The sequence below is a fragment of the Pelodiscus sinensis genome, chromosome 6 (assembly GCF_052426305.1).
Source record: "Pelodiscus sinensis isolate ZL-2025 chromosome 6, ASM5242630v1, whole genome shotgun sequence".
In the NCBI taxonomy this organism is placed as follows: domain Eukaryota; kingdom Metazoa; phylum Chordata; order Testudines; family Trionychidae; genus Pelodiscus; species Pelodiscus sinensis.
Window position 1 is genome coordinate 87535026 of NC_143057.1, and position 16702 is coordinate 87551727.

Below are 16702 nucleotides of genomic sequence, written 5' to 3' on the forward strand. Positions count from 1 at the left end.
CCCTCCACTTTCTCCTTCTCTCTTTCCTCCTTCTTTCCCCCATTTATTTTTGGTTCTGGACATCCAACACTCCTGTCATTTGAAGAAGTGGGCTGTGCCCACAAACGCTCATGATACCATCTACATGTTTTGTTAGTCTTTAAAGTGCTACCAGACTATTTGTTGTTTTTTAAGTATATTCAGTTAGGTTTATGAGTTACAAAAGATTCCCCCCACTTGACTATAAAAATGGCATCTAGATATTTTTATCAAATCCAGTTATAAAGAAATAGGTTGGTTATTGGGTATTCAAAGGGATCTTGTGTCTCTGGCAAAGCGATAGAGGCGTGAGGAGCTGTGAGCCCTTTCAGTTGTTTCTATTTAAAGAGCTCGTGTTCCCCAAGTCACTAAAGTTACCTGGCAGGTGCTGAGAAGGTGCCAGCCCATTAAATAGAAACACTTAAAGGGCTTGCAATTCCCCCAGACTCTAATGCAGTTGCTAGGGAGTCAGAAACTCAAGCCTTTTTAAGTGCGTCTATTTAAAAGGCTTGTTGCCTTCCCTGTGCCTGTCAGGAGAGCCCTTTAAATAGAAAGGGCTTGTGTCTCCCACAAGGTGCTAGAGGAGCTGGGAGCCCCTTCCAGCTGTTTAGATTTAAAGGGCTCTGCTGATCCCCACAGCTGCTAGGCAACACGTTGCTTGACAGGCATGGGGAAGAGGCCAGCCCTTTAAATAGAAACAGCTGAGGGGGCTTGCAGCTCCCCACGCCTCTGAAAGCCCTTTCCACTGTTTCTATTTAAAGAGCTTGAGCCTTCCCGCCCCACTGTTAGGCAACACATCCACTTGAAGTCCACTTCAAGTGGGTATCAATTGCTGGAGCACTTTGCTTTGTTTTTAAATAGCAATGAAATATGGATACCCTCTTTTTTAATGTAAGAACAAAGTGCAATACCAAGAAAAAAAATTACGTGCTAACAGCACTCCAGGTTTAAGTTTGCATAATGAGCTTTAGACATCACCTAAAATTATTGTGCTTCACTAACATCTGTTTTACTTCATTTCATAACATAGGCATGTATGTATGTAAGTCATCAGCATAGCATATACTGTGTGTCAAAATGTTGATACTGTTCAATGTACCGTGACATTTACACACAGTATTAAAAAGCTAAGAAGACTCTGCATAAGATAGGGGAAGAACTCAAACAACGAAGGCTATGACTGACAAAGAAAGCTAAACAACAGGACTTCTAACAGTTTTTGAAATAGGTTTTCTAAATCCTAATACCATAATTTCCACAAAGTACAGAGCAGAGCTATTATAATCAATCCCACAACTGTCAGCAAAATGCTGCACCATTGGGAACACCCAACAACCCAACCACTGAGCAATACCCTGAGTATAGGAGGGAAGGCAAGTGGTTACAGCTTGGAAGGAGTATTCCTCACGGCTACCATAAAAATCCTCAGTTAACTTTTTTAAAGACTTTTAAAATAAAAATAAGTCAGTTCTACAACTAGTATCCTCTTCATGAAGGTGAAACTATACTTTTTCATAAATGACAACACAACTTGAAGTATTTCTGTTATTAGACTGTTGAAAACAAAAAAATAAACTTACCTCCTTCCAAGGGCTCACAAATTGTGTACGTGCATATCGAGTTAGCATGTGGATAATAACAATTTGCCCCCACTCTTCCACATCAACCAACAAGTTACATAGCTTTCGATAGTTCTTGTGAATCAGATCTATTCTATCCGGGCATACTTCCTCAAATGCCATCACCACACTTCCAGCCACTAGCTAAAAAATAAAGTTGTAAAAAAGGGAAAAAGTCATTGATTCTCTCTATAGATGATCCATATGTGAGCATGTCCATTATGCAAAAAGATAAAAGCCCCCCCCCAAAAACCCACTTCCCCCCACTACTCACAAAAGTGGAATCTTACTTTAAAACAGATTTTGAATAACTGCAATAATCAGTAAATATGCCAAAATAGCCCTCTTTTTCAAACAAAATCAAGACATTCTATTTCATGTTTAATCTCAACCCCTACCACTGAAGATATAATGCAAACAGAATCAGTTTGTTTGTTGGGGAGCAGGAGGTTGGTTTCATAATGAATGTCTCTCACGTAAGACTTCTTCACGTTATGTGCAAGTTAAAAGTAAGTACAAGTACAAAATAGTGATGTGCTAGCAGGGCCTTATGGAAGCCTCTTATTAATCTTTGATAACCAAGCGGAGCAAGAATATGGTCAGAGAAATCAGGCCAAACAGTGGCCAACATCCTCTCTTGACTGCTAAACAATTACGGAAAGATGCAACCTATCCCTGGGATTCATAAAACTGCTTCTAAAGAGCAAATGTAATAATGCCTTTTAAATATGTTAGATATTTTCAGCTATTTCTTCAGAGGATACATCCAGACTCTTCTACAAGTTATTCCCTCCCCACCCCACCCCAAAGTTTCAAAGATGCACAAACCGAATATTTATACCACCAGACTAGTCAGAATATTTTTGGAACACGATTTTTTATTTTCAGGATGTGCACATAAGATAAAATGTCTTTGCCATAGGTTTTTATCTCCTTTCTTGAAAGTAGTTTTGGTTTCATGAAAAAACTGAAAAGATTCTAGAGACCTATTATCTGCAAATACATGGTTCCTCATGTGGGGTTTCTGAAGTGCTAAGAGAAGAAAACTTGCATGCAGGATCCTTCTTGAAATAGTGGCAGTAAGTCACTTTAAGAAAGACACCAAAATGCAAAGATAAACATATGTATTCCAAAACATAATTTCTGAAATTTTAAACAGGAATTCTACGCTCCTAATTAAATAAATTTGTAACAACTTTAGTTTGTGACTTTGGACACCTCGGCTACGTCTACACTGGCCCCTTTTCCGGAAGGGGCATGTAAATTTCACCTATCGTAGTAGGGAAATCCGCGGGGGATTTAAATATCCCCCGCGGCATTTAAATAAAAATGTCCGCCGCTTTTTTCCGGCTTTTAAAAAAGCCGGAAAAGAGCGTCTACACTGGCCCCGATCCTCCGGAAAAAGCGCCCTTTTCCGGAGGCTCTTATTCCTACTTCAAAGTAGGAATAAGAGCCTCCGGAAAAGGGCGCTTTTTCCGGAGGATCGGGGCCAGTGTAGACGCTCTTTTCCGGCTTTTTTAAAAGCCGGAAAAAAGCGGCGGACATTTTTATTTAAATGCCCGGGGGATATTTAAATCCCCCGCGGATTTCCCTACTACGATAGGTGAAATTTACATGCCCCTTCCGGAAAAGGGGCCAGTGTAGACGAGCCCCTCTAGTTTCTGCTAAAGAAACTAAAAAGCTATTGATATAATCACCATCAATAATAATAATAAAAAAGAACTGCAATACCATACAGTGTACACTTAAGTTGCCTCCAATAAATCAGGTACACGTGACACAAGCACTTGTCAATGTGTCAAGAATACTATTCTTCGTTTCCTAATTGTCTCCATTAAGATTTGTTTTGTGTCAAGGAACATGTTAAGCAAAACATCATGATAAAACTTCCATATGAAGCAACTGATATGTATGCCATTAGCATTCATGCAAGCCACCTTATTGGCAGCAAATTAATGTAATTCATCTGAGGTCTGGGAATCTGTATTTCAACTTCTAAAATTTCCCCAATGGCTTGAAGTAAGCAATTAAATAGAAATATAGTTTGTTGAAATGTCACTTCTTGAGAAATACTAAATACAATGATATTCATATGTTAGATATTTTTCTTCTATGTTTGGTTTATTAGTATGCACCCAACATTACAACTGAAAGAAAACATCTCAGAATATAGTCTTGCTATTATGCAAAACAAGTTTCAGGTCCTTTGGGAATTTTATGAATTACCAATAAGTCTAAACGTGAAGTTGCATTTATTGTCCCAAACCCTTCTCATGTGTCAGTACTTACTGGATACTCAATGCATTCCAGAGAGCACAGAATTGATTATTTGTAATAACTAAATAAACATGCATTATATTTACAATAATTTTCTATATTCTGTTGCATCACATAAAAAAGTTAATTTTGCATTTTCAGTATTTAAATGTTGTTACATTAAGCTTTATTCCTCCATAAATGTAATAGACAAAAGTGAGGCAATTATTCAAGTAATTAAACACATTTCTATTTATTTGGTAGTTAGGACTAGTAAATAACCTTGTGTTACACTGGCATTAAACACTACTAGGATGCATCCTAGCATATTCAAATACTACACTTGGTTTGATTTTAGACATGGCAACAAAATCTTGAAGATGTAGATGTTTAAATACAGAGGTTTCTTTCAAATGTTGGGCAACATTTTTAAGAATGGTACCTGAAGTGAATATCCTAAATTCATAACTAGGCACCAAAATAAGCAAATGGATCTGCAGAAGGGCTAATTTCCTATCAACTCCCTTTCACTTTACTGAAAGCTTATGTGTTCTGAGAACTCAGGGCCTTTTACAGTATCTAATATAATGATCAGAGCAATTTTTACCTTTTAAAAGTAATGGTTTTGAAACACGCATTTTTGTTCTAGTCGATGCAAAGAAATATTTAATTGGAACATTTATGTTCCGTGCATTTAAAATACAAAAATGATATCTATAGTTTTCTGCATATATTTTAGTTACATAGGGGCCAATCCTGTGGGTGCTCCGAGGCTAGGTTAGAGGGTGCTCGGCACCCAACAGCAGCCAAGCTCCACCTCTCTCCAATGTTTCTCACCCTCCAGAGGCCCTGATGAACAACTCCTCCTCCTTCTCCCTCCCAGTACTTCCTGCCCCACCATAAAACAGTTGTTGCACAGCACTCAAGATGCTCAGAAGAGAGAGGGAGGTGTAGAGATACAACTCACTCTAGAGAGGAGGAGAGGAGAAAAAAGGTGGTGCCAGGCAGGGAGAAGGTGTGGAATGGGGGCATGCTGCAAAAGGGATGGGAAGAGATAGGGCAGGGAGAGAGGTGGGTATCAAGCACCTCCCAGCTAGAGGGAAAGTGAGCACCTATGGTCAGTCACCCAGCTGTGCTACCATAATCTTGCTATTCATGTTTGTGATTTCTCTATAACAGGAATACAGGTATTTTTTGGGGGAAAGGGTTAAAGCACTATAAGAACTTCTTTGTGTACCATCAAGTGCGAAGAATGTGCCACGGTCAGCAGATATTTTCACCACCTTTATAGCTTGGGATCCAATTATTTCAGTTGGTGGCATAGCATTTACCACAATGAGCACACTACTTCTAAGAAAATATTAGATGAACTTGATTTTTTTTTAATTCTTCCCATTTTCCGAAAGCAAGGTTTTAATACAAGGGACAAGAATGGAGGATTCAGAACAGATTTTTCTCACAAAACGTTTTTGGTAGCCTCAGAGTGCACCTACCCACCTACTCCTGCTGTAGCCACTGTGACTTTTTCCTAGAATACTTAATTTCTTTAGGAAAAACATATATACATGCATACATTAGGGATGTGAATGAATAACTGAATCATGGATGATGCTTACTGGGTAACAGTTAATGGTTACCCGGAACAAGGCACTGGCCCATGCAGGCTGCGAATTGGCAGCTTCCTGCAGGGCCGGATGTGGGGGAGGGCTGCCAGATCCCAGGCCAGGCTGGCAACCCTCCCAACTCCCATGTTGCCACTTAAGGTCCAGCACAAGGCTGCCAACTCCCAGCCCATGTGGACTGTGAGGCAGCAAACCAGCACAGGGCTGGAAGCAGCCTCGCAGCAGCAGCTCCTGTCAGCAGCACAGGGGCCCCTCCAGTCTGCCCCCTTTTAATCAGTTAATTGGTTAAACTTAAAGTGTAAGCGGTTAACTCAACAAACAGGATTTTACATTCCTAATATACATATATACATGTCCAAATTATCAATATTTAACGTGGGATTTTTCTTTGCCGACTCACTATTAATAATTTACAGTTATCTCTATTACTGACTTGATCTAAATAAAACAGAAACACAAATAAGGCTACTCAATCCACTGTAAAAAGTGATTCTAACAAATATACAAATACCACTTTTTAAACAGACTTACTCATCTCCAGCAACCATAGGGCAAATCAAGTCCTGGAGGGAGATGTGGGTATGGAGGCAGCCTAAGGAGAGAGGCAGCGGGGGAGGCAGCAGGAGCCAGTTGTGTGATAAGTGAATTTTGGGCCAAAGCCTGCCACCATGCCACCAAGAAATGGAGTCTAAAACCCCATGGCTGGAGGTTGCCATCTGCAACCACAAAGCTAACTCCACCCTCCCAGCAAAGGTGGAGAATTCTCGCGTTACCTACTTCTCCAGGTTTTCTGTCCGTCCAGATAGGGGAAAGGCCCAGCTACTGCTAGCAGCCCCAGGCGAGGTGCACTGATTTATGCCCCCACATTATTGCCCAGGAGGCTGTGGCCAGAGGCAAAGCCCCTTGTGGTCGTATGTGGCCACAATAGCTGACTTTGGGAATCATTGATTCAGAATACATTCTAAATTTAGAGGTAGAAAAAGAAAAGGTATTCAAGAGTTTTCTAAACTTTCCTTAATAAAAAGGACCATTCTCTAGGTAGCTCTACCCATTTGCCCTAAAGTATGATCCTACTGTATACAGTATCTAAACATCAGAGACATAGCTGATAATGTCTGTTTATTAAAGCATCAATATTCTATAAAAACATTTAGAATTCAATCAAAATGATCCACTCAGAATTTAAAACCAAAAAATATTGGTTTCCAAAAATCAGTCAGTTAATTTCCATCTCACTGTATCAATAGCACTTTTATGTACAAGGAAAAAAATAAATCACTCCAACAAAACTAGCAATGAGCTCATCAAATTCAAATGCATCTTTCCATTTATGTATTTTTTATATTAAAGCAATAAACATGGTTCATTTGTCTTTCACTGGTTGCCACGTTTTTCTGTGCTGTTGCTATGAACTTCAGCCATTAGCTGCGCTCCAAGGTAAACTACATGAACCATCAACAAAAGTGACACCCAATCTATGGAGTTCATATTTTCTCCAGATTATCTATGCTAGTTGACAAGCTGGTAATGAAAAAAATCACACTAAGCAAATGGTTCCTCTAATAACAATAAATTTTCTATAAAATTATGAAGGGTACAAAATGTTTCCTTGCATCTATTTTGTCATGAATTCTAATTAACGCTGCAAAAACCTGAGAGTGCTGGGTCATCACAAGAAATGCATGGAGGTTTGATTGATAATATGTTGCAAGTTGGCCTATGCCTGCCAAGATTCCTTTCTCTTAAAATTAATGGCCATCCCACCTGCCCTAATCATACAGCCCAAATGATATTCCCCTCTTATTTCAATTTTCTGGAGGCATGGAAACTGGGAAAGATCGGTCATTTATCTTCTAATAGCTGGATAATAGATCTATCACAATAAAACATCTGCACAAACTCAGTAATTTTTTCACAACAGTGAAGCTTTCACCAACATTAAATCAATAACTTATGAAAACACTGGTTCACCCACTCATTTTGGCTTGGAACACTAGCTTACTTAGCAGATATTTACTATGTAGTATAGTATTTGTCTTTCCATCCTCCTTATCCCCAAAAGTACTGCTCTAGTTCAAAAGCTCCTTATTCTCATCACAAAGTCATCAACAATTATTAGAATTAAATTTGTAAAATTAATTATTTTACTTCAAGAGCCAATGTTTTATGTAGTTGTCATACAGTCTTCAAAAACAATTCTTAGTGTGTACTTGTGTAAGAAACATAAGTATGGTAGTTAAAGTGTTTTACTTTTTCAAAAAGTCAGTTTTAGGAGTAATTCTTCATGCCATAATAAAGCAGTAATGTTTGTAAGCATCCGAAGTAGTCTAGTACTAGCTGAAGAGCCTCATTAATAGGCCAAAAAGATGCTAACTCCTAAAATGATGACACAGAAAATGGAAGGCCTGATACCCACCTGCTAGATTTACCATGGGGGTAAATAATTTTAATGAAGTTGCTCTTATTTATACCATCAGAGCTAAAACAATGTGTCAGCAGTAGTGCCTTTCCCTTTATAGGGAGCACCTGAAAGTAATGAGCGCATACACACTGATAATTAATCTATTTCAGAAACATGTAATCAGCTATTTAACCATGCAACTTACCATTTTGTGACAGAAAGGGCATAAAAGTCCTCTCAAATTACGAATTCCATTTTGTACTGTGAATACCACTTTTGACTGTAACCTTCATTGTGACCTTCAGTTTGTATTGCTACCTGTGTGTTGGCTTGAGAGATTCTGATAATGTTGAAAAACAGCCTCATCCCAACAAGACTAGTTTACTTATCTTAGGTGTGCGTAATACCTCAGAGAGGGCTAATAGTGAGACAAGTTAACATTGTTACCTGACTCTCTCCCTACTGGACCAATGGAAACTTTAATTCCTCCCAGCTAAAAACCTGACTTTTAAACACAGTTTCTTTTTTGCCTCTTTGTCTTAGCTGGGGGAGAACTAAAGTTTCCATCCTCCCTCTCCCCCAATCCTGGTTAAGCTTGTTGAGTGTCTTTTAACATAAATGGCCCAGTAGGGGACAGGGAAAGCCCCAAGAAAGTTTGAATTTCATTTCCTGTATGGCCAGTGTTGGGAGCATACCTCAGAGTAGGCAGCACCCCTGAGCAGCACATGTGGCCACGTCAAGTTCTAGAAGTTCCAGTTCCCAGTGGCACAGACAAGCACAAGCATAGAGTGTGCAAGAGATGTTGGACTTCATCCAGGCAAGGGGAGAGTCTGGTGCATCATCACAAACATTCCACTTCTATGACTAGATGCATACAACCCTTGAGGGACACAACCAGCTTCCTAAGCCAGACAGTGGAATCTGCCCAAGACATTCCAAGCAGCAGCATGGAGAACAGCGTGGTGGTGAAGGGGAAGGAAGAGGAAAATAACAAGAAAAGACGAGAATGGCCAGCCAGTGAGCAGTGAGAGCCAAGAACTTTTCATCCCTTTGGGAGACAATCCTCTCCCTCCCAGGACATCATAGTCAAACCTGGGGAAGATGCTTCTGGTGAATTCACAACTTTTTTTCTTGCTACAAGCAGATTAAGGCAATCAAGTGTGATGTGTGGCATACTCTGTGCTTACACAGCACGGGAAGCTTGGAATACCTTGTTAACATGTGTGGAGATGGAGCGGGAATCCTCCCTGCTTATCTCCAGGAAGCTTTTAGATAGGAACTCTCTGATCCTTCTCACAAAAAGTTTCTGGGAGGCTGCCTTATTCTGTCCTCCACAGTAGGACACCTTCCCACACCAAGCCAACAGTAAGCGATCTCGCATCATTGAAGCGCAAAGCATTGCAACATAAGGTACAGATTTCTGGCCGCATTCAGTCAGCATCAGCTCCCTATCACACTCTGTGAAATGGATATCTCACCTGAATAAAGGAGACGTGGAAGCTATTAGCTGCTGCCAGCATGGCTTCACACCTCTGGCACCCCTTCCTTCCTGCCTGTAGGCTTCTGTGGTATGGGAAAGTAGGGAAGCAGAGTTTGGTGGAGACATAGATGGGAAGCTGTTCCACTCACCTCAGGTCTTGAAGATAGGGTAAGATCCTTCTGCACTCTACCTTCTGGTCAAGGTGTCCAAGAACGAAAAGGTAAATAGTTGGTCTATACAACAATGTTCGGCAAGTACAGCTTGCCTTCTATAGGCATATCCTTGTGCACATTCAAACTCAGTTTTGAGTTCTGATGATATAGAAGAAGTTATTTTACTGTAAGGGAAGGAGCTACAAGATGTGTGGTCGCTATCTGTATTCCACGCATGCACACTATTAGCTTGACTCTGGAGATTTTTAGTAAACAGTGTCTGTTAAACTACATATGTGATTTCTGCTGTGGTAACAAAAAGTTAGGGTATTGTTCCAGGTGAAAGGCCAATGCTCTTCAGACATTTAGAGAATTAAGCCACCTCTCAAAGACATAAGGTTTCAGAAGAAAAGAAGTCAACAAGTGGATGGTTTGACTCCTGTGAAATACTGAAATTACTTAAGGGACAAAGTTTGGGTGGGAATGAACAGAGATCTTTTCTTTATAGAAAGTAATATATCATGGGTCTGACAATGTTCCTAATTTAGCCTTCTGGTTAATGTAATAGGGACCCGCAAAGCAACTTTCATTGAGATGTGGAACACCAAGGGGTAGGTCTACACTATAGGACAAGGTTGAATTAAGACATGCAACTTCAGCTAATTTAATTGTGTAACTGAAGTTAAAGTACCTTATCTCGACTTTTGGTGCTGTCCTCTCTGCAGGAAGTCAAAGTGAGAACACTCTTAACTAGACCCGCTAATTCAAACCCTGGAAGATAGACAGCAGCAGCTTCGATCGTTCTCTGTAATGTAAATGTACCCCGAGTATATGACTAAAGGTTCAAAAGAAGGTTCAGAGAAAGACAAAACCATGAGGATGACACCCTACTGTATAGTATTTAATGTGTGTATGTCTGAAATATATTGCATTTTTAGAATACACACACAGATCTATATAAACTTAAAAGCAATTTCAAATCTGCTGTCAACAATTTGTTGTACGTTGACCACTTGCAACAAATTGCTTTACTTAGAATCATTTAAACTATATGTTACTGTAGTTTAAGTGTTCTTTAACTTGCAATAAGGTATGTGTATGTCTGGGATTTTGTAGCTCGTTTAGGATTTTTAGATCATGTTATAGTAGCGGTTACTAGTTACATCAATAATAATATATTTTGAAAAGAATACTGCCTGTTATTTTATTGGACGGTTATATCCATGTCCTTAACCTTGGAAACTTTTACCTCTGAAAGAATAAATTAAGAGGGCAATTGGGGGGTTATTATAGCAGTGCCCCAAAATCAACTAGAGCAATCACTTCTCTGTCCACTTGCAAGTATTATGTAAAACAGAATGGAGTGCTGATAGGAATATTTTGCTCCGTGAGATCAACCCATTTTTGAGGTATCTCCAGCTTCCTCTCGATCTATGAAATGTCCATTCTATAGTCATTCTGCACCTGCTCACACAATAGCAAAATCTTTCCTTGCTTCTGTTAGATGTGCAGTGTATTGCTCTATGAGCCACACAGGCAAATGGTGGGTTGGTCATTGCAACCACGTCAAGATGAATATGCCAGTCCAGGAAAAGTGCCCTGGCTTGCAGCATTTCAAAAAAATTATATTCCTAAAAAACCCAACATCGTACATCTAAGCTGGGAGTGTTTCACTGACATTAATGTTGGATGTTCAGGAAAGTACTAATGTTAGGGTAACTATGGAAAAGTACCCCTTTTTGTTTAGCTATTTAGAAGCAAGCTAGGGAGGGGACATGAGAATATGCATCTGTAACAGGATTCACATTCACTGCTAGCTTACCATCTTGAATCCAGGTTTAGAAATGTAACTCTCACTGCATTGGATGCCCCTGCTGCTCACTTTGAGATAGCTATCAGATGAAAACTAAGCCCCTCCAACCACCTGCCCATTTATTTCATCCATCCTACGGTTTTCAAATCCACCTGGATAACCTTCCAAATGTTTTCTCCAGTCACTGTTCAGCCCCCACAGAGTAGAATGGAAGAAGGACTTCTCATGTCTTGCTCTCAACACTCCTGGTAATGCATCCCAGATGCATTTTTGCAATACTGCCACACTGCTGACTCATATTTAGCTTGTGGGTCCACTATGACCCCTAGATACCTTTCTGCAATACCTCTTCCTACACAGTAACTTCCCATTCTGTAATGTGAAATGGATTGTTCCTTCCTAAGTGGAGTACTTTGCATTTGTCCTTATTAAACTTCATCCTATTTCCCTCAGACCATTTCTCCAGATCATTTTGAATTCTAACCCTATCCTCCAGAGCACTTGCAACTCCTCACAGCTTGGTATCATCTGCAAACTTAATAAGCGTACTCTCTATGTCAATATCTAAATGGTTGATGAAGATCTTGAACAGAACTAATTCCAATATAGACCCCTGTGGAACACTATATCCATCCAGCAAGACTGAGAACCATTAATAACTACTTTCTGAGAATGGCTAACCAGCCAGATATGCACCCACCTTATAACTGCCCCATTTAAGTTTAATTTCCCTAGTTTATTGATAACCAAGTCATGTGAGGTATACCACATCCACCACTTCTCCCTTATCCACAATACTTGTTTTTCTATCAAAGAAAGCTTATCAGGTTGGTTTGACATGATTTGTTCTTTATAAATCCATGCTGATTGTTACCAATCACCTTATTATCTTCTAGATGTTTGTAGATGGATTTCTTAATTATTTCCTCCATTATCTTCCCTGGCACAGAAGTTAAACTGACTGATCTGTAGTTTCCTGAGTTGTGCTTATTTATCTCTTTACAGATGGGCATTATATTTGTCCCTTTCCAGTCTTCTGATATCTCTCCTGACTTCCATGACTTTTCAAAGATGATCGCTAAAGGCTCAGATACCTCCTCTATTAGCTCCCTCAGCTCCCTGAGTATTCTAGGATGCATTTCATCAGGCCCCAGTGACTTCAAGCCATCTAACCTTTTATAGTAATTTAACTTTTTTTTTTATTTTTATTTTAACTTCTAAACCTACCCCATTTCTACCAGCTTGCACTATGTTAAGCACACCATTACCAAACTTCTTGGTGAAAACCTAAACAAAGAAGTCGTTAAAAACCTCTTCCATTTCCAAGTTTCCTGTTGTTGTTTCTCCCTCTTCACTGAGCAAAGGGCCTACTCTGTTCTTGGTCTTCTAATATATTTGAAGAACGTTTTCTTGTTACCCTTTATGTCTCTAGCTAGACTGAGTTTTTGTGCCTTTGCCTTTCAATTCCTGCGCCTGCACACTTGTGTTATTTGCTTATTCTTTATCATTTTACTTAATTTCCACTATTTATACAACTCCTTTTTGATTTTTAGATCATGTAAGAGCTACTGGTTAAGCCAACATGGTCTCTTGCCATACTTTAGGTCTTTCCCATGCAGTGAAACAGTTTGCTTGTGGGCCCTTAATAATGCCCCTTTGAAAAACTGCCAACTCTCTTCAGTTGTTTTTCCCCTTAGTCTTGCTTCCGACAAGACCTTACCTACCAGGTCTCTGAGTTTACTAAAATCTGCCTTCCTAAAATCCACTGTCTCTATTTTGCTGTTCTGCCTTCTATCATTCTTCTATGATTTCATGATCACTTTCACCCAAGCTGACTTCCACCTGCAAATTTTTCAACCAGCTCCTCCCTTTTGGTTAAAAATCAAATCTAGAACAACTTCCCCCGAGTAGCTCTCTCAATCTTCTAAACTAAGAAATTGTCTCCAATGCGGTCTAAGAACTTATTGCATAATCCATACCCTGCTGTGTTAGTTTCCCAACATGTGTCTGGATAGCTGAAGTCCTCCATCACCATCAAATACTGCCCATTGGAGGTTTTTCTTCGTTGTTTAAAAAAAAGGCCTCATCCACTTCTTCCTGGGTAGGTGGTCAGAAGTAGACCCTTATTATAACATCATCCTTGTTTTTTACCCCTTTTAACTTTACCTGGAGACTCTCCAGGCTCTGATGTCCATCTCAACTTCAGTCCAAGTGTATACATTTTTAATATATAAGGCAACAACTCCTCCCTTTTTTCCCTGCCTAGGGTTACCAGATACTTTCACAAAAAATACTGAACATGGCAAGAAAAAAATTGGTTGGGGGGGAACCCCATCCCACAACCGCATAAAAAAAGTCACTGCACTTTTAAATCCCCATGCTCCCCGAATCCCCCTGTAGCCAGACATGAACCCCATCTTGTTTCCTTCCCCCCGAGAGAGCAAGAGAAAGACAGTCAGCCTTTGATGCCCTAGGAACGCAGGTGTGCTGCCTGTCCCTGACTACCATAAACAGAAACCAGAAATGGGCTAGCTGACGACTGGGAGGCCTCCCATCGCCCTGTTGGCTAGTACCAGTAATTGACATGCCCGCACTGTCCCAGGAGAGGAATCTTCGCCCATCACATACTAGAGGTGCCCATTGTCTGCATTTTCCCAGGTGTGAATTATGCTTTGTACCCTTCGTGGGAAACTTGGCATTCAAAGCCATTTTTCCCAATTGGCCACTTGAGACCAGGAAGAAGCCTACGTGGCCCAAGGGGTATAAAGAGGGGTTTAGTAGCCCACCCCATTTGAGCTCCAATCATCTACACCTGCTGGCAGGTATTGACTCCCGAGGTCTGTGGAACGCCCAACCTCGCCCTACTTCTTCCCGAGGGATTGAGAGAAAGACGCTGGCCACGCCAAGTCTGGAATGCAGGGGTGAGAATATATATACCTGCTAGGTGTCTATTTTGCATGCATTTAATAAGAGCTCAGAGAACCAAAAGGGTTTCATAGTACCTGTAAGTGACTTATTAGTGTAATTTCTGTCCTATCCTTTGTAGTGGCTGTGTTATCTGTAACACAGTAGCAGCAATTAACAGCTAAGTTTACCCTGTAACAATAAAATAGCAACTGTTTAAGCTGTGACCTGACTCCTTCAGTTGCTGTAACAGAACCAAGGACAATTTTAAAAAGAACTACAGCCGGTCATAAGGGACAGATATAGGGAGAGCTTGAGCGTTGGATCGTGTCACTTCCAGGGGACAGATCCATTGGGGCATCTCTCAGCCTCCGCAGGCTGCCCGCTGCGAAGGGATCGTGTATCCTAGCAGTCAAAATCTGAGGTGTAATAGGCTCTCCCTGTAAACTCTGGGGCGTCTGTCGGCCTGTTGGCTGCCCGCCGCAAAGGGATCCCGATCCTAGCGGTAAAGACACGGACGTTAAACGCCTCAGGGCTTCCGTCAGTCTTACCTAGACTGCCCACTGCGTCAGGGCCTTGTGTCTCAGCAGTTGAAGACTCGGGTGTAACACACACACACGCACTGCCCTGACCATCGGCTGACACCCTCCACCGTCCCCGGCCCAACGTGGCAGGGGAAGAATGTCCCATGCAGCCTTCCGTCTGAGAAAAACAGAAAATACTGGACATTTTACATGTCCGGTATTTTCTGTTTTTTTTTTTTTTTTAAACCAGAGGCCGCAAATATCAGACTGTCTGGGCCAATACCAGATACCTGGCAACCCTCTCCCTGCCTATCCTTCCTGAGCAAGCTGTACCCATTTATACCAATATTCCTATTGTGTATATTGTCCCACCAAGTCTCTGTGATACCAACTATGGCACAGTTGTGTTGATTTATTAACACTTCAAATTCTACCTCCTTATTACTCATACTCCTTGCATTCATATATAGGCATCTAAGATACTGATTTGATTTTGCCCCCAAGTTCTGCCTTGTCCCTCCTTTATTTCTGTTATTTCACCCTCCCATTTCTGACCCATCTCCAAGGTCTCCATGTTTTTCACTTACCTGTGTGATTTGGTCATCTACCCCCATCTAATCTAGTTTAAAGCCCTCCTCACTAGGCTAGCCAGTCTGTATCCAAATACTCTTTCCCTTCCTCAAAACATAAACCCCATCCCAGCTTAGCAGTCCTTCTTGAAACAGAGATGCCATAATGTGGGGAAAAGTTATACACAGAAGACCAAACTGCAACTCTATCAAAGTATAGAATACATACCTGAGCTAGAAGAGTTGCAGACACTGCATGAGATCTATTTGAATGAATGATCACCCTGTTTAAAGGAGTTACACTGGCTGTGTTGTAGAACAACTGTATGGAAGAAGAGATCTATGATGAGAGCCTTTGAGAAGTGACTAAGTACCTTCATTCTGTGTGCAACTGTTACAAATTATAAGGATAATCTTAACAGTTTAGTGCTACCCAAATAAAATACTAATGCACTCCTAACATCTAGAGTGTAGTCTTTCAGTGTTTGCTAATAGGTGTGTAGTGAGGCATGAATGAATAGAACATGTATACTGGTGAATTTTGGACAAGTCTTTTGTGAATGGAAAAAATTCTCCATTTAAAACAAATAGCACTTTGTGCTGTTGCTCTGTGCGTCTACATGCATGAGTCAGACTCTACATCACCCTACACGCAAATGACCTTGCTGTTCATGCAGTAGCCATATTTTATTATTAGACATTAAGTTAGTAGTTAATTTTGAACTGAAGACTCAAAAAAAAGGACAAATAATTGAAGAAAAGATTCTAGTGACTCTACATTTATTTTCAGTGATGAACCTTAACAAACATAAGAAAATCAAAGTGGTAAAGCCATACTACTGAGAGAGAGTTACTTGCACTGAGGATTTTCATTTACAGGTGAATTATCTTGCCTTCTTCCACAATATCTAATGTAGGAAAAACTCTCAGATCGTGCAATGGTGCCAAGTTAGTTAACATGGCATCTTAGAAGCTAAACATGCATCCCTCGCCAAAAAGGATATACACTCTTTTGAAGATTTCTTTTAGCATTTCTTAGCATGCTGGTAAAATTAACATCTTTGTGATTCTTGGAAGCTTCTCTGCCTTCGCTACAAGCTCAGCAACCAATCAGCTTGCTTCCTGAGCTTGTAGCAAAGGCAAAGAAGCTGCAGATAATCACAGAGGGTATGTTAATACAGCAGGACAAAAGTCAAATTAAGCTATGCAAATTCAGCTACGACAATTGCGTAGCTCAAGTCAAAATAGCTTAATTGGGCTTTTGGCCCTGTCTACATAGCAGGAAGTCGAAGAAAGAACACTTCCTTCAACTTCCCTTTCTTCTCATGAAATGAGGGTTACCAT

The 16702-nt window shown here is 40.4% G+C and overlaps 1 protein-coding gene across 1 annotated transcript in view; it reads right to left on the bottom strand.

The window, feature by feature from the left end:
* The window catches only part of AP3B1 (adaptor related protein complex 3 subunit beta 1), a 322060-nt gene that overhangs the window by 212017 nt on the left and 93341 nt on the right, over positions 1 to 16702 (bottom strand). The window contains exon 7 of the mRNA XM_006119130.5: positions 1599 to 1781. Coding sequence (XP_006119192.1) covers positions 1599 to 1781 — 183 coding nt within the window. The remainder of the gene's footprint in view (positions 1 to 1598; positions 1782 to 16702) is intronic.